This window comes from Lucilia sericata, unplaced genomic scaffold, assembly GCF_015586225.1.
Source record: "Lucilia sericata isolate MDLA Ls3-8-SP2 unplaced genomic scaffold, ASM1558622v1 Contig000983F_arrow, whole genome shotgun sequence".
Classification (NCBI taxonomy): domain Eukaryota; kingdom Metazoa; phylum Arthropoda; class Insecta; order Diptera; family Calliphoridae; genus Lucilia; species Lucilia sericata.
The window spans coordinates 142,262-163,099 of NW_023994966.1; the positions used below are offsets into that span (position 1 = coordinate 142,262).

Below are 20,838 nucleotides of genomic sequence, written 5' to 3' on the forward strand. Positions count from 1 at the left end.
TCCAACTTCGAACTTATAAATTTTAAAAATATTTTACAATATTCAATAATTTTAATGTATTTTGAATGTCTGTATTGTTAAAGTATAAGATTCTTAAATGTTTTTCAAAAACTTCAAAAATTCTAACTTATGTTCGAAAAGGTTTTGAAACAGTTGAAATAGTCTCTCATTCATGAGGATTCAAAAAAAATAATTTTAGCTCAATAGGAAAATAACACTAACTTTACAATATCGAACTTATAAATTTTGAAAATTATTTTAAAATAGTTCGAAAATTCGAAAACTGTTAAAATGGTCTCTTAATCATGAGGATTCATCTTCTTCTTCTATATATATATATATAAAAATGAATGTGTGTTTGTATGTTTGTATATTTGAAGTTTATAGACTTCTAATCGGCTGCACCGATTTTCTTGAAATTTTCACAGTGTATTCCTTTATGTCGGGAAGAGGTTATAGGCTACTTTTTACTTTGAAATTTCAAGTAGGCGAGAAGCCACGCCCACACATAAAATAAGTATTAAAAGTCGCATTACTCAGAAACTGCAACAGCTAGAGTACTAAAATTGTTTATGAACAACTTTGACATCCATATGAATATTTGTGGACAAAATGGGCGGAATGGCTATAGTGGGCGTGGCACATTCCAATCCCCCCATATTAAGAAAATATTAAATCAGTATATCTGAGAAAAGATAACAGTTAGAGTTCTCAAATATTGCCGGAGACACTTATTGTCAATATTAGTGCTCTTAAAGTATTGAGTAGTGGGTATCGAGTATCGAGTATTTGCCCTATTTTTTGGGTACTCAATACTAAAAAGTAGTTACTCAATACTTTTAGACTTGTATATGTATTTAACTTATTTAAATTTAACGACTATGATGTGAAAAAATATCTATCTATCTATCTATCTATCTATCTATCTATCTATCTATCTATCTATCTATCTATCTATCTATCTATCTATCTATCTATCTATCTATCTATCTATCTATCTATCTATCTATCTATCTATCTATCTATCTATCTATCTATCTATCTATCTATCTATCTATCTATCTATCTATCTATCTATCTATCTATCTATCTATCTATCTATCTATCTATCTATCTATCTATCTATCTATCTATCTATCTATCTATCTATCTATCTATCTATCTATCTATCTATCTATCTATCTATCTATCTATCTATCTATCTATCTATCTATCTATCTATCTATCTATCTATCTATCTATCTATCTATCTATCTATCTATCTATCTATCTATCTATCTATCTATCTATCTATCTATCTATCTATCTATCTATCTATCTATCTATCTATCTATCTATCTATCTATCTATCTATCTATCTATCTATCTATCTATCTATCTATCTATCTATCTATCTATCTATCTATCTATCTATCTATCTATCTATCTATCTATCTATCTATCTATCTATCTATCTATCTATCTATCTATCTATCTATCTATCTATCTATCTATCTATCTATCTATCTATCTATCTATCTATCTATCTATCTATCTATCTATCTATCTATCTATCTATTCTATCTATCTATCTATCTATCTATCTATCTATCTATCTATCTATCTATCTATCTATCTATCTATCTATCTATCTATCTATCTATCTATCTATCTATCTATCTATCTATCTATCTATCTATCTATCTATCTATCTATCTATCTATCTATCTATCTATCTATCTATCTATCTATCTATCTATCTATCTATCTATCTATCTATCTATCTATCTATCTATCTATCTATCTATCTATCTATCTATCTATCTATCTATCTATCTATCTATCTATCTATCTATCTATCTATCTATCTATCTATCTATCTATCTATCTATCTATCTATCTATCTATCTATCTATCTATCTATCTATCTATCTATCTATCTATCTATCTATCTATCTATCTATCTATCTATCTATCTATCTATCTATCTATCTATCTATCTATCTATCTATCTATCTATCTATCTATCTATCTATCTATCTATCCTATCTATCTATCTATCTATCTATCTACTATCTATTCTATCTATCTTCTATCTATCTATCTATCTCTATCTATCTCTATCTATCTATCTATCTATCGATCTATCTATCTATCTATCTTATCTATCTATCGATCTATCTAATCTATCTATCTATCTATCTAATCTAGATCTATCTATCTATCTATCTATCTATCTATCTATCTATCTATCTATCTATCTTCTATCTATCTATCTATCTATCTATCTATCTATCTATCTATCTATCTATCTATCTATCTACTATCTATCTACTATCTATCTATCTATCTATCTATCTATCTATCTATCTATCTATCTATCTATCTATCTATCTATCTATCTATCTATCTATCTATCTATCTATATTTAATGTATTTTGAATGTCTGTATTGTTAAAGTATAAGATTCTTAAATGTTTTTCAAAAACTTCAAAAATTCTAACTTATGTTCGAAAAGGTTTTGAAACAGTTGAAATAGTCTCTCATTCATGAGGATTCAAAAAAAATAATTTTAGCTCAATAGGAAAATAACACTAACTTTACAATATCGAACTTATAAATTTTGAAAATTATTTTAAAATAGTTCGAAAATTCGAAAACTGTTAAAATGGTCTCTTAATCATGAGGATTCATCTTCTTCTTCTATATATATATATAAAAATGAATGTGTGTTTGTATGTTTGTATATTTGAAGTTTATAGACTTCTAATCGGCTGCACCGATTTTCTTGAAATTTTCACAGTGTATTCCTTTATGTCGGGAAGAGGTTATAGGCTACTTTTTACTTTGAAATTTCAAGTAGGCGAGAAGCCACGCCCACACATAAAATAAGTATTAAAAGTCGCATTACTCAGAAACTGCAACAGCTAGAGTACTAAAATTGTTTATGAACAACTTTGACATCCATATGAATATTTGTGGACAGATATCTATCTATCTATCTATCTATCTATCTATCTATCTATCTATCTATCTATCTATCTATCTATCTATCTATCTATCTATCTATCTATCTATCTATCTATCTATCTATCTATCTATCTATCTATCTATCTATCTATCTATCTATCTATCTATCTATCTATCTATCTATCTATCTATCTATCTATCTATCTATCTATCTATCTATCTATCTATCTATCTATCTATCTATCTATCTATCTATCTATCTATCTATCTATCTATCTATCTATCTATCTATCTATCTATCTATCTATCTATCTATCTATCTATCTATCTATCTATCTATCTATCTATCTATCTATCTATCTATCTATCTATCTATCTATCTATCTATCTATCTATCTATCTATCTATCTATCTATCTATCTATCTATCTATCTATCTATCTATCTATCTATCTATCTATCTATCTATCTATCTATCTATCTATCTATCTATCTATCTATCTATCTATCTATCTATCTATCTATCTATCTATCTATCTATCTATCTATCTATCTATCTATCTATCTATCTATCTATCTATCTATCTATCTATCTATCTATCTATCTATCTATCTATCTATCTATCTATCTATCTATCTATCTATCTATCTATCTATCTATCTATCTATCTATCTATCTATCTATCTATCTATCTATCTATCTATCTATCTATCTATCTATCTATCTATCTATCTATCTATCTATCTATCTATCTATCTATCTATCTATCTATCTATCTATCTATCTATCTATCTATCTATCTATCTATCTATCTATCTATCTATCTATCTATCTATCTATCTATCTATCTATCTATCTATCTATCTATCTATCTATCTATCTATCTATCTATCTATCTATCTATCTATCTATCTATCTATCTATCTATCTATCTATCTACGTCTATCTATCTATCTATCTATCTATCTATCTATCTATCTATCTATCTATCTATTATCTATCTATCTATCTTCTATCTATCTATCTATCTATCTATCTATCTATCTATCTATCTATCGAGCTATCTATCTATCTATCTATCTATCTATCTATCTATCTATCTATCTATCTATCTATCTATCTATCTATCTATCTATCTATCTATCTATCTATCTATCTATCTATCTATCTATCTATCTATCTATCTATCTATCTATCTATCTATCTATCTATCTATCTATCTATTAATCTATCTATCTATCTATCTATCTATCTATCTATCTATATCTATCGATGCTATCTATCTATCTATCTATCTATCTACTATCTATCTATCTATCTATCTATCTTCGTATCTAGTCTATTCTATCACTATCTATCTATCTATATCTATCTAATCTATCTATCTATCTATCATCTATCTATCTATCTATCTATCTATCTATCTATCTATCTATCTATCTATCTATCTATCTATCTATCTATCTATCTATCTATCTATCTATCTATCTATCTATCTATCTATCTATCTATCTATCTATCTATCTATCTATCTATCTATCTATCTATCTATCTATCTATCTATCTATCTATCTATCTATCTATCTATCTATCTATCTATCTATCTATCTATCTATCTATCTATCTATCTATCTATCTATCTATCTATCTATCTATCTATCTATCTATCTATCTATCTATCTATCTATCTATCTATCTATCTATCTATCTATCTATCTATCTATCTATCTATCTATCTATCTATCTATCTATCTATCTATCTATCTATCTAATCTATCTATCTATCTATCTATCTATCTATCTATCTATCTATCTATCTATCTATCTATCTATCTATCTATCTATCTATCTATCTATCTATCTATCTATCTATCTATTCTATCTATCTATCTATCTATCTATCTATCTATCTATCTATTCTATCTATCTATCTATCTATCTATCTATCTATCTATCTATCTATCTATCTATCTATCTATCTATCTATCTATCTATCTATCTTGGCAACTAAACTTAATTTTTAACATATTTATTAAATTGTTGATATTTTCATTAACAAATATCTTTTTTACTTACATTTCTTACAATCTAGCGGTCCTTAGTTAAATAAACTTTCAATATAAATTTCATTTACGTACCTGTAACGAGAAAAAAAACAAAAACATTATACAAATTAAATTGTAATTATTACTAAAAACTTTGTAAAATTACTTTTATTACAACAGTTTCATATATTTTTTTGCACCTTACTTAAGTTTCATTTAAGTAGAATTAATTAAAATTAAATTTAACTATCATGTCTCCAACAACAACAGCAGCAGCAAAAACAAAACAAAGCAACAAATTTTATATTAATTAATTTTTGTTTATCAAAGTCTTTGTTTTTTTTTTCGTTGCAAATCTTTTCAACATTTCCAAAAGTTCTTGTCTCATCTTTATGTTGTTGTTGGTTTTTTTCGCCTTTTTAAGTAAGAAAAAGATTCAAACTTTTTAATTTAATTTCAAAGTAAAAAGCTTGACAATAAAACTTTTTTCTTTTAAAGTGATTGATGTTGTTGTGAGTTAGCAAAATCAGTCAGTCAGTTTGTTGCCAAAAAAAAAAAAAAGGGTTGAGGTGTGAAATTTGAGTCCAAAACAAAAAGTATTTCTTTATTTTCATTTAATGATGATGGTTAAATAAAATGATTGAAATTCAACAAATTACGTTTACTTTTGCTTTAGTTTCCTCATTTCATTTTAATATCATAACGACTTAAATGATCGATTTTGGGCAAAAAGTTTTCGTATTGTGTAACTAGAGACGTTAAGAAATTAAAAAGTTATGAATTTATGTTCAAAGTAAAATACTTTGGAAAATGTTGGTTGCTACAACTAATAAAATGACAAATTAACACAAAACTTAACGGGAAAGTTGACAAAAACAAAACTTAATTTGAAAGCTTAACTAAAGCTGCAAATAAAGCAGAATTAAAGTAAACGATGATAATCAAAGCTTAACTAGGACTTTATAAAGCTTTATTTGGGACTGTATGAAAATCACGATTGAATCTAAACTGGAACTTTGATTAAAGCTCTATTAAGAATCTATAAAAAAGGCAGCAATTGAAGCTAAATATGGACTTCAATTGAAGTGTAATAGGTTTTTTTAAAAAACGCTCTAGTTTAAGCTTGACGAGCACTGTATAAAAGCTAACGATTAAAACTTTTGCTGTGACTGTATAAAAACAAATTATCTGTAAATGAGATTAACTGATCTACTATATTACTTAAACGTTGAAACTTATTTAAACAATTTTAGCTTTTTAACCTTTAATAAATTGCATTTAATACCAAAAATGTCTAAAACTTTACAAAAATGTGTTAAAATCTATAACAAAAAAAAAAAAACAAAAAATTTTTTTGTAAAATATTAACAAATTAAAAACAAAAACGTTTACTCTCTGTCTAAATTTATTTTAGAATTATGATGAATCATGAGTTAAATGTAAATCCATCATTTTCAGCTGTCACTACAAATTTTGTTTTGTATTGTTTTTCATTTTTTTTTTTTTCAATTTTTTTAAACATTTCAGTTCAGTGATTCGATACAAAAATAATTGTGCAAAATTGTTGATACAACATGCTGCACGTACGAATTTTTATTTTAAAACTTTTCAAAAGCACACAAAAAATAACAACAACTGTGAAATGGTTTTGTAGTTTTATAGTTTTTCTTTTGGCACATTAACAGTTTTGAATTTCAATATTGTTGTTTTATTTCTCAGTCGAATAACAATCTGTATTTAGCTTTAAAACAAAACCTCAAAAAAGCTGAGTTTCTTGGCCAGAAAAATGAAGCAATAATAAAACAAACACATGATGACAATGGCTTAAAAGCTGGACGTTTAAAAGAAAAACTTAATAAAAGCAATAACAACAATAACACTTCAAGGGGCGAAAAACATGAATCAAAATAGCAATTTGCTAACTTGCTTAACCAGTTTGAAAGCTTTAGAGTGGTAACAACATACGTTTTTTTTTAAGTGTTTTATACTTTTTTTAAAAAATTATTTTCAGGATTAATTGTTTATTTGTTAAATAATTAAGACAGTTTATTGCATTTGTTGTATGTTTAACAAATCACCTGTTTATATTTAACCACAAGTTTGGTTAAATGCATATTGTTTTAATTAATTTAATAGTCTATTTTTAATAAAACAAACGGATTAAATTTAAATGTCTTCAGTATGCGACTGAAGTTTAAGCTTGACTGGTACTGTAGATAGTAGTTCGAGGGAAGCTTAACTTTAAGCTACTTTTAAAGCTTAATAAGTAATTTATAAAAGCTGCAATTGAAGCCTAATTGAGAGTGTAATAATATACAATTAAAGCTTTATAAAGCTTTATAAATTTACTATTAAAGCTTAGAAGGAACTTTATAAAAACCTGCTATCGAAGTTTAACAGGAACTGTGAAAAAGCTAGGATTGTACAAGAATCTTCGATTAAAGCAACAGAATAAAACTCAACGATTCAAGTTTAAAATTGGCTGTATCAAAGCTTACTAAGACTATTTGAATGAATATAGTTAAAGCTATATAAAATTTTTTTAAAAAACTACATTAAAAGCTTAACTGGAGCTGCAAAAAGTATATATTAAAAGCTTACATTAAAGCTTAACTGAAATTTAAGCATTACTGGTATGCTACAAAGTAATACGAGGAAAGTTTAACTGGAGTGTTTAAAAGCATTTTTTAAAGCTTAATAAGTACTGTATAAAATCTGCAATTGAAGGTCAACTGACACTGCTGAAAATAATATAATTTAAACTATACTGAGACTTTTTAAAAATCTACGATTAAAGCTTAGAAGGAACTTTATATAAGCTTAACAGGAAACGTGAAAGTTTAACAGTATCTGTGATAAAGCTTGAATTGAAGCTAAACTAGGAGTGTATAGAAAACCCTACTGTTGATGCTTAATGATATTGTTCAAGAATCTTTTATTAAAGCGACGGAATACAAATCAACGATTAACGTTTAAAATGGACTCTACCAATAAAGCTTAATGAGACTGTTTCAAAGAATTTGGTTAAAGCTGATCTGGGACTGTATAAAATATTACTAATGAAGCTTAACTAGGTCTATATAAAACCATACGATTAAAACTTAATTGAAACTTTTTTAAAAACTACCTTAAAAGCTTAACAGAAGCAATATTCTATCAATAACTACAATAAAGCTTACTGAGACCGTTTGAAAGAATTTGGTTAAAGCTGATCTGGGACGATTGTATAAAAGATTACTAATAAAGCTTAACTAGGTCTATATAAAACCATACGATTAAAACTTAATTGAAACTTTTTTAAAAACTACCTTGAAAGCTTAACAGAAGCTGCAAAAGTATATCATTACAGCTTAGCAAGTACAATATTCTATCAATAACTACATTACAGCTTACTGAGACTGTTGGAAAGAACTGGAACTGTATAAAAGATTACTAATGAAGCTTAACTAGGGCTATATACAATCATACGATTAAACTTAATTGAAACTTTTCAAAAAACTACGTTGAAAGCTTAACTGAGCCTTGAAAAGTCATCACAGCTTAACATGGATGATATTTAAAGCTTGCATTAAAGCTTAACTAAGACTATGATTAAAGCCGAAACTTTGTATATGAATCCCAACGATTGCAATTTAATTAGAATAGTCTAAGAAAGTATGTTTAAACTTTAAAGCTTTATTGGGACTGTATAGAAACTGCTGAGACGATATGAAAGAATGTTGTAGAAGCTTATTTGAGCCTGTATACAAATCCTCAATTAAAGCTTATTAAGGACTGTATAGAAGAAAGTTTAATGTAGTTTAAGAAGCTTAACTAAAACTAAATTTAATTGTAACTTTTTAAAATAGCTTTACTGGTACTATATAAGAACCGCAACAGAAACTTAAGTGGATCTTTATAAAACTCTTCCAAGAAAGCTTAATTGGGACTGTATAAAAGATTATGAATGAAGCTTAACTGAAATCGGAATTTTATAAAAAGAAAATGGTTTATGTTTCACTAAAACTTTAAAAAGACTTTAAATAATGCTTAAATGGGACTTCAATTGAAGCTTAACTTGAACTTGGACTATTAAATGAGAACAAGAGGAACTTTTTGGAGTTTATCTTTGATTATATTTAAGATGCTTAAATGGGTTTGTAAAACAGCTTAAAGCTTAACTAATTTTGTAAAAATGCGTAAAAGCTTAAGTGAAACTATAATAATAAAGCAATTGAAACTTAACAGCAACTTTATAATTCAGTACGATTAAAGCTCTATTGAAAGGGGGCTTAATTAATACCTTAATTAAAGCTTAATTTGGACTTTGAATAAGAGAACTGGAGTTCCAATTGTTTTAAGACTGTAAGGCAATACTTCAATTTAAGATGAACTGTAACTATAATAAAAATTAGTTCGATTAAAGCATTATTAGATGTATAACAGGGTCTTCAATTAAAGCTTAGCTTAAAAGGACTATATAATGATTGCTTAATTGAGACTGTAAAACTGCTTAAAGCTTAACTAAGGCTGCAAAAAAGCTTTAATAGGACTGTATAAAAGACTTGGAATGGAGCATCATGATTAAGACCTCAATTAAAACATAACTTAAACTTGGTATAAGAAAACAATTATAACTTAACAGCAGTTTAACTAGAACTGTTTAAACAAAGCTTAAACCAAAGTTTAAAACTTAACACTAACTATATAAAACGCTAAAATTTAAGACTAATTATTACTATTAAAAACTACGACAGCTGGTTAAATGGTCCATCTAAAATTTCAGTAGTTTTCGATTTCATTGTTTGTATTTTACATTTTATCTTAATGTTTGTTTTTGGTTGCTACATCTTCTTCTAGTTTGTTGTCATTTCATGAGAAACACTTTCGTTTTTTTTTCTGTTTTTTTTTATCGGTAGCTTTTGATGTTGCTTAAGAGTTTGTTTTTATGAATAAAACGTAAAAAAAATAAATTTAAAATAGTTTTTATTTTAAGCTTCCAACACAGCAGCTTCAAAACTATTGTATGAATAACTAACTCCTTTTTTTATTTTAGTTTATGGTTATTTTGAAAAAAAAAATAGTAAAACTAAAAACTGAAAAACCAGTAATACCACTTTAGTTAGTTTTTTTCTTCTTGTTTTGCTTTTGTTTAAAATTATTTGCTGTTGCTCATCATCCGGAAGATTACAGAGAAATGAATATATGCAGACAACACATACACAAAAATGTGAAAATTAATGCAGATACAAAAACATACATATAAACATATACAAACGTTGTTTAAGTGCATACCCTGCAGTTTCCTTAATAATGTACTGGTGAATGTATTAACAAATAGTAGTGTAAAAAGGGATATTTAAATTTTTCTAAAACATATTCGTAAAGGAAATTAGGTGTGTTAAAACTGCCATATCACCTTTAATTAAGATCCCCAAACTGCAGGGTTTCTTCCCATAATATTTATGTTTGTTGTTGGTCTTTTTTTAAACTTTTTTTAACTACAGGAAAAGAAAGTACCAAACTGCTGCATACTACAAGTATAAATTAAAAATCCATATGTTTCGGTTTTTGTTTATTTTATGGGTTTTTTATCGCTATTGTTATTTCATTATTATTGTTATTATTTGTTTTTGTTTTTTAAAAATATATAACATGTTTATTATTATGTGTTTTATTAATAATGCAAATTTGTACTTTATATATTTATAGTAGGTACGATGTGTATTTTTAATATTATTTTTATATGGCTTTGTTATTGTATAATTTTTGTTAAATAATTTTTTAAGGAAATAATTATTTTTTTTTAGTTATTATGCAAGTTAATGTTTACAATATGTTGGGGTTATTTTAATTATTGTTATTAAAAGAAAATGAATAGTAATTAAAATAGGGAGAGACAATTAGGAATTGTAGACCATAGACTTATTAGCCATGTTGAAAAACTGCTCTAACAAATTTGTTAAAATTTGTTTTGTTTATTTTCTGCAAAAATTTTCCACAATTTTTTTGTAACATTTATCATATATTATTTTGTAGTTAAATACATTATGCATGCTTAATAACACTAATTTATCTATTTGCACGTTTAATCTGATCATGTGGACATTTGTCACATTTTCGGTTTTTATTGTTTGTGTTAATTGGACAAATCAACAATTTCAAATTTATGAGACTGAAGAACACGGAGCATGGTCAAAGTAACTAACGACCTAAAGTAACTAACGACCTAAAGAACTAATGAACGAACGGACGAACGAACGAACGAACGAACGAACGAACGAACGAACGAACTAACTAACTAACTAACTAACTAACTAACTAACTAACTAACTAACTAACTAACTAACTAACTACTAACTAACTAACTAACTAACTAACTAACTAACTAACTAACTAACTAACTAACTAACTACTAACTAACTAACTAACTACTAACTAACTAACTAACTACTAACTAACTAACTAACTAACTAACTAACTAACTAACTAACTAACTAACTAACTAACTAACTAACTAACTAACTAACTAACTAACTAACTACTAACTAACTAACTAACTAACTAACTAACTAACTAACTAACTAACTAACTAACTAACTAACTAACTAACTAACTAACTAACTAACTAACTAACTAACTAACTAACTAACTAACTAACTAACTAACTAACTAACTAACTAACTAACTAACTAACTAACTAACTAACTAACTAACTAACTAACTAACTAACTAACTAACTAACTAACTAACTAACTAACTAACTAACTAACTAACTAACTACTAACTAACTAACTAACTAACTAACTACTAACTAACTAACTACTAACTAACTAACTAACTAACTACTAACTAACTAACTAACTAACTAACTACTAACTAACTAACTAACTAACTAACTAACTAACTAACTAACTAACTAACTAACTAACTAACTACTAACTAACTACTAACTAACTAACTAACTAACTAACTAACTAACTAACTAACTAACTAACTAACTAACTAACTAACTAACTAACTAACTAACTAACTAACTACTAACTAACTAACTAACTAACTAACTAACTAACTAACTAACTAACTAACTAACTAACTAACTAACTAACTAACTAACTAACTAACTAACTAACTAACTAACTAACTAACTATCTATCTAATAACCTCAGCATAACGTACTTACGTATCTGATTACATGTAAGTCATTTCAAGAGTACTTAAAAGTAATGCAGAGGGTATGTAGTAGTCATTGAAAAGTAAGTGGTTACATAAGTACAAGTCTATACTCAGTTGCTGGGTAGTTTTTATGCGCAGTATCAGTTAGAGCAATTTGAAAGGGGCCATGTTACCTTGATGAAATACTAACTAACTACTCGCATCTTGGTGTTATTGCAATACCCGGCAAAAAAGGAACTACCAGTACCCCTAGTACCACGGGAATCGATAGCCCACAGGGCAGAGTTTCGAACTTTGTTTTATCCTATTTATTAGAGAAGTTCCTTTGCGGTGCACTTTGTGGTTTAAAACCAAATTCGCGGGAAAATAATGTTGGTAAAGACTAATGCAGCGTAAAGTCTATAATTCGGTATAAGTTCGGTGCTGTTGCCGAGACAACAGTTACCCCGCAGAGGAGTGACTGTGGAACTAAACTTTAGAAATGAGTAGGAGTCAAGTGCATATGATACGGGATGGATGTAGGGGTATACTGACCTTTCTCACCCGTATACCTAGAGTGAATCGGAGCTTCGGATGTTTTTCTCAATGAGTGTGTGGGCTGGGTTGAATGTTGATTCATGTAAGGTATTTTATACAAACGATACCATTGAAGTTTCCTTCCTTGTCCGGGTCCAGATTTACCACAGTATGTTCTCTGTGATTAAGAACAAATCCTTGGCTTATTTAATGGATTTGTGTTTCGGTCTACCGATTACGACCGACTGCAGAGGCCATCCCTTCTGCATGGTTGTAAACGGAAATGATGCTTTCACATATCGAAGGATAAGTAATGATCAGAGATTAGATAGCTCAAGTATCGTCTCAGTTAAGCTATAGTAGTAATTTTTATAAAGTCCCGTCAAGCTTTAATCCCAGTCAATTATACAGTCCCTTATAAGCTTTAATTATCAAATGTTTACAATCTGTGTTAAACTTCAATCGTTAAACCAAGCCTTTATACAGTTCCAGTTAAACTCAAATGCCTTAATATACATTTTTTGACAAATATTTAACTAAATGCTTACTACACCTGTGCTAAATTCTTTGAAAAGTTATTTTTTTAACTAAATATTATACTAATAATAAAAGAAAACATGAATTTTTAAATAAACACTTTCACACACAAACAAAACAAATTGAAAACGATCTGGAAACAAAAGTAAACAAAACAAAAATGCCTACAAAGTTAGATAAATACAAATAAAATGCAGAAAAAAATTCAACTTAAGAAAGTCAACAACCACAAACAAATATTTAAAAAAAATGAAATCTTATCTTTAGAAATATTTTTGAAAAACAAGAAATTCATTTGATGAAACAAACCAACAAAAGTGTTACTTTGTGAAATTAAAAACATCTGTTTCAAATTCATTGACATTCAAATGTTTGTCATTCGTACTCATACTCACACTCACTCACAATTCTACCGTTGACGATTTCTAAACATTCGCTTTTAAAATTAATTAAGAAGTCTAAAGAAACAAAAGTGTAAAGCGGCGTTTGTCAATATTTATAATGAAATAATTTCTTAGATTTTATTGTTATTATTAATTATTAATATTTATTATAGCTTTTTTTTCTAGCCTTCTATTGTTGTTATTGTTGAGTCATTCATTTCTTGTCTTGTATTTCATACATTACCAAAGACTACAGTATTTTGCTAGAGTTTTATATTTCCGGTTTATTTATTTAGGTTTAAAATTGTGTTTGTATGTGTGTACTCTGGCTCTTTTGTTTACATTTATTCCATCTGAGAGCAATGAATTGCATTGCATGTTTGTGCGTTTGTTTGTTTGTATGTTTAGTTTATTCATTTGTATTTATTTAAGACACTTGAAACACTTAAATTTTTAACACTTGTTTGCTTAACCTCCTCTAGTTAGTAATGTTTTTTTTTTTGTTAATAATCATCAAACACTAACAATAATAAACTATTTAACAATTACAACAAAATTTACATATGGGGCATTTAATATTCATTGTTATTTTCTTTTTATCTTACTCTAAGCAGTGTTTGTTTACATGTGGGGGGGAGGATGTACATATATGTGTGTTAAAGTTGTTTAGAGTAGAGAGCGAGAGAGTAAGTAAGTGAGTATTTCCTTTATTTAACTGTGTGCTGTAATAATCGTTTGATTTTAATTATAATTATTACTTAATATTTTTTTTTTATAAATTTTTTATTATCATTGCGCTTGTCGCCATTTCAAATAATTTATTGTAATATTCATAATAAATATTTAAATTTATTTTCCTTTAGCTTAACTTACTAGAATTTGAATACTCAGGAAATTTCTTTAGAAAAATAATATTTATGAAATATTTTTGTTGGAAACAATTAAAACTGTTTTTACTAAATATTTCAATCAAACTGAAACTCATAATTTAAGTTCTATTTAAAATGTTAAAATTTTTATTAATCTAAAAAGGTTCGTGATTTCCCTGAACACAAGGAAATTTTTAAACATTTGGGAAAGGATTCTATTAATTTTCAGTCAAATTTAAAAAAAAGTGACTTTTTCTGTAGAATTGCTTTGTGTAAAATTGGACTATTTTGTGTAAAAAAATACTTTTTGTGTACAAAAGTGACTTTCTGTGTACAAAAGTGACTTTTTGTGTACAAAAGTGACTTTTTGTGTAAAGAGTGACTTTTTGTGTACAAAAGCGACTTTTTGTGTAAAAAAGTGACTTTTTGTGTAAAAAAGTGACTTTTTGTGTAAAAAAGTGACTTTTTGTGTAAAAAGTGACTTTTTGTGTAAAAAGTGACTTTTGTGTAAAAGTAACTTTTTGTGTAAAAAGTAACTTTTTGTGTAAAAAGTAACTTTTTGTGTAAAAAGTGACTTTTTGTGTAAAAAGTGACTTTTTGTGTAAAAAGTGACTTTTTGTGTAAAAAGTGACTTTTTGTGTAAAAAGTGACTTTTTGTGTAAAAAGTGACTTTTTGTGTAAAAAGTGACTTTTTGTGTAAAAAGTGACTTTTTGTGTAAAAAGTGACTTTTTGTGTAAAAAGTGACTTTTTGTGTAAAAAGTGACTTTTTGTGTAAAAAGTGACTTTTTGTGTAAAAAGTGACTTTTTGTGTAAAAATGTACTTTTTGTGCAAAAAAAAACTTTCTGTGTAAAAATGTACTTTTTGTGCAAAAAGAGACTTTCTGTGTAAAAAGTGACTTTCTGTGTAAAAAGTGACTTTCTGTGTTAAAAGTGACTTTCTGTGTAAAACGTGAAGTTTTTGACTTTTTGTGTAAAAAATAACTTTTTGTGTAAAAAGAGACTTTCTGTGTAAAAAGTGACTTTCAGTGTAAAAAGTGACTTTTTGTGTAAAAAGTGACTTTCTGTGTAAAACGTGAAGTTTTTGACTTTTTGTCTAAAAAGTAACTTTTTGTGTAAAAAGAGACTTTCTGTGTAAAAAGTGACTTTCAGTGAAAAAAGTGACTTTTTGTGTAAAAAGTGACTTTTTGTGTAAAAAGTGACTTTCTGTGTAAAAAGTGAAGCTTTTGACTTTTGTGTAAAAAGTGACGTTTTGTGTAAGAAGAGACATTTTGTGTAAAAAGTGAATTTTTGTATAAGAAGTGACTTTTTGTGTTAAAAGTGATTTTGTGTAAAAAGTGACTTTTGTGTAAAAAGTAACTAACTAACTAAGTTTTGTGTAAAACATGACTTTTTTGTTTAAAAAAGCGACTTTGTGTAAATAGTGTCTTTTTGTGTAAAAAAGTAACAAACTAACTAACTAGCTAACTAGCTAACTAGCTAACTAACTAACTAACTAACTAACTAACTAACTACTAACTAACTAACTAACTAACTAACTAACTAACTACTAACTAACTAACTAACTAACTAACTAACTAACTACTAACTAACTAACTAACTACTACTAACTAACTAACTAACTAACTAACTAACTAACTAACTACTAACTAACTACTAACTAACTAACTACTACTACTAACTACTAACTAACTAACTAACTAACTAACTAACTAACTAACTAACTAACTACTAACTAACTACTAACTAACTAACTAACTACTAACTAACTAACTAACTACTAACTAACTAACTACTAACTAACTACTAACTACTAACTAACTAACTAACTAACTAACTAACTCTAACTAACTAACTAACTAACTAACTAACTAAAACTAACTAACTAACTAACTAACTACTAACGAACTAACTAACTAACTAACTAACTAACTAACTAACTAACTAACTAACTAACTACAACTACTAACTAACTAACTAACTAACTACTAACTAACTAATTAACTAACTAACTACTAACTAACTAACTAACTAACTAACTAACTAACTAACTAACTAACTACAACTAACTAACTCCTAACTAACTAACTAACTAACTAACTAACTAACTAACTAACTAACTAACTAACTAACTAACTAGCTAACTAACTAACTAACTAACTAACTAACTAACTAACTAACTAACTACCTAAGTAACTAACTAACTTCGTGACCTTTTGCGTAAAAAGTTACTTTTTTGTATTTTACTTCTTGTGTCAAAAATCAATCAAAAACCAATAAAAGCTTTATGTAAGAAATTACTTTCAGTGTAAAAATTTGCGAAATGTTTGCGTAAACAGTTTATTTTGTATAAAAACTCATTTTTCGTACAAAAAATTAAATCGTTGAGGAAAAAGTATTTTTCTTTCTGAAATATATATAAAATTTTATAAAATAAAACGGAATTTTGGTGTAGAATTGAAGTTAATTGTCAAAAATCTTTTCGAGAAGTAAAATATACTTTTTGTGTAAATTTCACATTTCATAGAAAACATGCAATTGAAACATTAAAAAATTTCCTGAATTTAACTTCTGCCTTTACAATAACAAAGTACTTTTTTCAATTTTCCTTTTTTCTTTCACAAAAAATGTATGTCATTAGAAAACCTGCAATATTTCCCTCTAATATCAAAGAAATTTAACAGAAATTTAATTTAGAAGTAAAACCAATACCGACAACGAGAGCAGTAAATCCCAAAAGGGAAACACTTTAAGTAGATTTAATACTAAAATTAAAGTGGTCTTTTTACACACACCAACTTTGCCACACTCAACATTTTAAAAAACTAGTTTTTTTATTGTAAATTTCTTATATCACTTGTGTGTGTGTGTAAGGAGAGATATATTGTCATACACTTGTAAGATTTCCAAAGAAGTATGTTGTAGTGGCAGAACTCTAAATACTTAAGTATCAAGGAAATGAACAAGATACTGGGCTAGTTAAAAAAAAATAAAAGAAAGTATAAAAAAATGGGGAAGAATTGCTGTAAGCAAAAAGCAATTTGAGATATAAGTTTTAGTTTAAGTGGCGACAAACCTTAAAAAAGGTAACATTCCCTCGAATGTAAAAAAAAGAAGAAATGAAATTGACTTTAACACATTTTAGACGCAATCATTGGAATTTCTGCACTGAACCATAACAACCATTTGCGAAACCAAAGGCTTATCCAAGATTATGCTTAAAGTTTGCCGCTCTATATTTCTTACCCTTCTTGTAGATTTTTTTCAAATATATTTTTTGGTGTTGTTGTACTATGACTACGACTACCAGTGCTACTATTAATATTTTTGCCGAAAGAGTTAGAGAAAAAAGAAATTGTAAAAAAAAATATCAACTCATACACGTACTAGTCATAGTCGCTAGATATGGTAGTTGTCAGGCAGCGATAGATAGACTCTGAAGTAAGAAGAAACTGTTAAGGAAATTAACAACTTCCTTGACACAAAACGAAAGACGAAAAATGTAGCCAAATCTAAGGGGCTGTTGGTTGTTGGAATAAGCTGTCGGTAACCAGATAGTGTGGTTAATGTTGGTGGGTTTTACTTATGGCTTTCGCAACGAAAAAGTAAAACGAGGAAAATGTAATATGAAATACAGCAGTGACAATATTAGAGTAATAAATACTTTAATAAAACGCCTTAATATATGCTTCACTTTTGCTGATGCTTACAACGCCCTTAGTTATGCTTTAAACTAATGCTTCGTTTTGGGGCTAAAGTATTAACTATTTTAATAAAAAAATGCAAATAAAATATAGAGTTCATAAACTTTGGGCTTTTTTGGTTAGGGAAGAGGAAGTGCGAGAAGTAAATGTTTAAGAAAATTAACTAATTTATTAAAGTTTATAATACAAAAACTTCTGTGAAATAAACACCAACAAGGGTTTATAAAATAAATGTCAAAAAATGGAAAGTTTACGTTTTTACATTAATAAATTTAATTAAAAAATTATGGGAGAGAAGTCCCCTCTTTAAAAAGGCATAGAAAAATCTGTACTTGGTACTTCTTGATATCGACTATAGTCTAGTCTATAGTCTAGTCTATAGTCTATTCTATAGTCTATTCTATAGTCTATTCTATAGTCTAGTCTAGTCTCTAGTCTAGTCTATAGACTAGACTATAGACTAGACTATAGACTAGACTATAGACTAGACTATAGACTAGACTATAGACTAGACTATAGACTAGACTATAGACTAGACTATAGACTAGACTATAGACTAGACTATAGACTAGACTATAGACTAGACTATAGACTAGACTATAGACTAGACTATAGACTAGACTATAGACTAGACTATAGACTAGACTATAGACTAGACTATAGACTAGACTATAGACTAGACTATAGACTAGACTATAGACTAGACTATAGACTAGACTATAGACTAGACTATAGACTAGACTATAGACTAGACTATAGACTATAGAGACTAGACTATAGACTAGAGTCTATAGTCTAGTCTATAGTCTAGTCTATAGTCTAGTCTATAGTCTAGTCTATAGTCTAGTCTATAGTCTAGTCTATAGTCTAGTCTAGTCTATAGTCTAGTCTATAGTCTAGTCTATAGTCTAGTCTATAGTCTAGTCTATAGTCTAGTCTATAGTCTAGTCTATAGTCTAGTCTATAGTCTAGTCTATAGTCTAGTCTAGTCTAGTCTATAGTCTAGTCTATAGTCTAGTCTATAGTCTAGTCTATAGTCTAGTCTATAGTCTAGTCTATAGTCTAGTCTATAGTCTAGTCTATAGTCTAGTCTATAGTCTAGTCTATAGTCTAGTCTATAGTCTAGTCTATAGTCTAGTCTATAGTCTAGTCTATAGTCTAGTCTATAGTCTAGTCTATAGTCTAGTCTATAGTCTAGTCTATAGTCTAGTCTATAGTCTAGTCTATAGTCTAGTCTATAGTCTAGTCTATAGTCTAGTCTATAGTCTAGTCTATAGTCTAGTCTATAGTCTAGTCTATAGTCTAGTCTATAGTCTAGTCTATAGTCTAGTCTATAGTCTAGTCTATAGTCTAGTCTATAGTCTAGTCTATAGTCTAGTCTATAGTCTAGTCTATAGTCTAGTCTATAGTCTAGTCTATAGTCTAGTCTATAGTCTAGTCTATAGTCTAGTCTATAGTCTAGTCTATAGTCTAGTCTATAGTCTAGTTCTATAGTCTAGTCTATAGTCTAGTCTATAGTCTAGTCTATAGTCTAGTCTATAGTCTAGTCTATTAGTCTAGTCTATAGTCTAGTCTATAGTCTAGTCTATAGTCTAGTCTATAGTCTAGTCTATAGTCTAGTCTATAGTCTAGTCTATAGTCTAGTCTATAGTCTAGTCTATAGTCTAGTCTATAGTCTAGTCTATAGTCTAGTCTATAGTCTAGTCTATAGTCTAGTCTATAGTCTAGTCTATAGTCTAGTCTATAGTCTAGTCTATAGTCTAGTCTATAGTCTAGTCTATAGTCTAGTCTATAGTCTAGTCTATAGTCTAGTCTATAGTCTAGTCTATAGTCTAGTCTATAGTCTAGTCTATAGTCTAGTCTATAGTCTAGTCTAGTCTATAGTCCTAGTCTATAGTCTAGTCTATAGTCTAGTCTATAGTCTAGTCTATAGTCTAGTTCTATAGTCCTAGTCTATAGTCTAGTCTATAGTCTAGTCTATAGTCTAGTCTATAGTCTTTCTATAGTCTAGTCTATAGTCTAGTCTATAGTCTAGTCTATAGTCTAGTCTATAGTCTAGTCTATAGTCTAGTCTATAGTCTAGTCTATAGTCTAGTCTATAGTCTAGTCCTATAGTCTAGTCTATAGTCTAGTCTATAGTCTAGTCTATAAGTCTAGTCTATAGTCTAGTCTATAGTCTAGTCTATAGTCTAGTCTATAGTCATAGTCTATAGTCTAGTCTAGAGTCCTAGTCTATAGTCTAGTCTATAGTCTAGTCTATAGTCTAGTCGATAGTCTAGTCTAGTCTAGTCTATAGTCTAAGTCTATAGTCTAGTCTATAGGTCTAGTCTATAGGTCCTAGTCTATAGTCTAGTCTATAGTCTATCTATAGTCTAGTCTATCTAGTCTATAGTCCTAGTCTATAGTCTAGTCTATAGTCTATGTCTATAGTCTAGTCTATAGTCTAGTCTATAGTCTAGTCTATAGTCTAGTCTATAGTCTAGTCTATAGTCTAGTCTATAGTCTAGTCTATAGTCTAGTCTATAGTCTAGTCTATAGTCTAGTCTATAGTCTAGTCTATAGTCTAGTCTATAGTCTAGTCTATAGTCTAGTCTATAGTCTAGTCTATAGTCTAGTCTATAGTCTAGTCTATAGTCTAGTCTATAGTCTAGTCTATAGTCTAGTCTATAGTCTAGTCTATAG

The 20,838-nt window shown here is 27.8% G+C and overlaps 1 protein-coding gene across 5 annotated transcripts in view; it reads right to left on the reverse strand.

Moving 5' to 3' along the window:
* LOC119609457 (protein roadkill-like) overlaps positions 1 to 20,838 on the reverse strand; it is a 167,362-nt gene that overhangs the window by 132,337 nt on the left and 14,187 nt on the right. Inside the window, exon 3 of one of the 5 annotated variants that reach the window (XM_037964249.1) lies at positions 5,039 to 5,087. The exons of the other annotated variants lie outside the window; for them this stretch is intronic. Coding sequence (XP_037820177.1) covers positions 5,076 to 5,087 — 12 coding nt within the window. The 3' untranslated portion in view covers positions 5,039 to 5,075. Of the gene's footprint in view, positions 1 to 5,038; positions 5,088 to 20,838 lie in introns of those variants that run through there. 5 annotated transcript variants of the gene reach the window in all.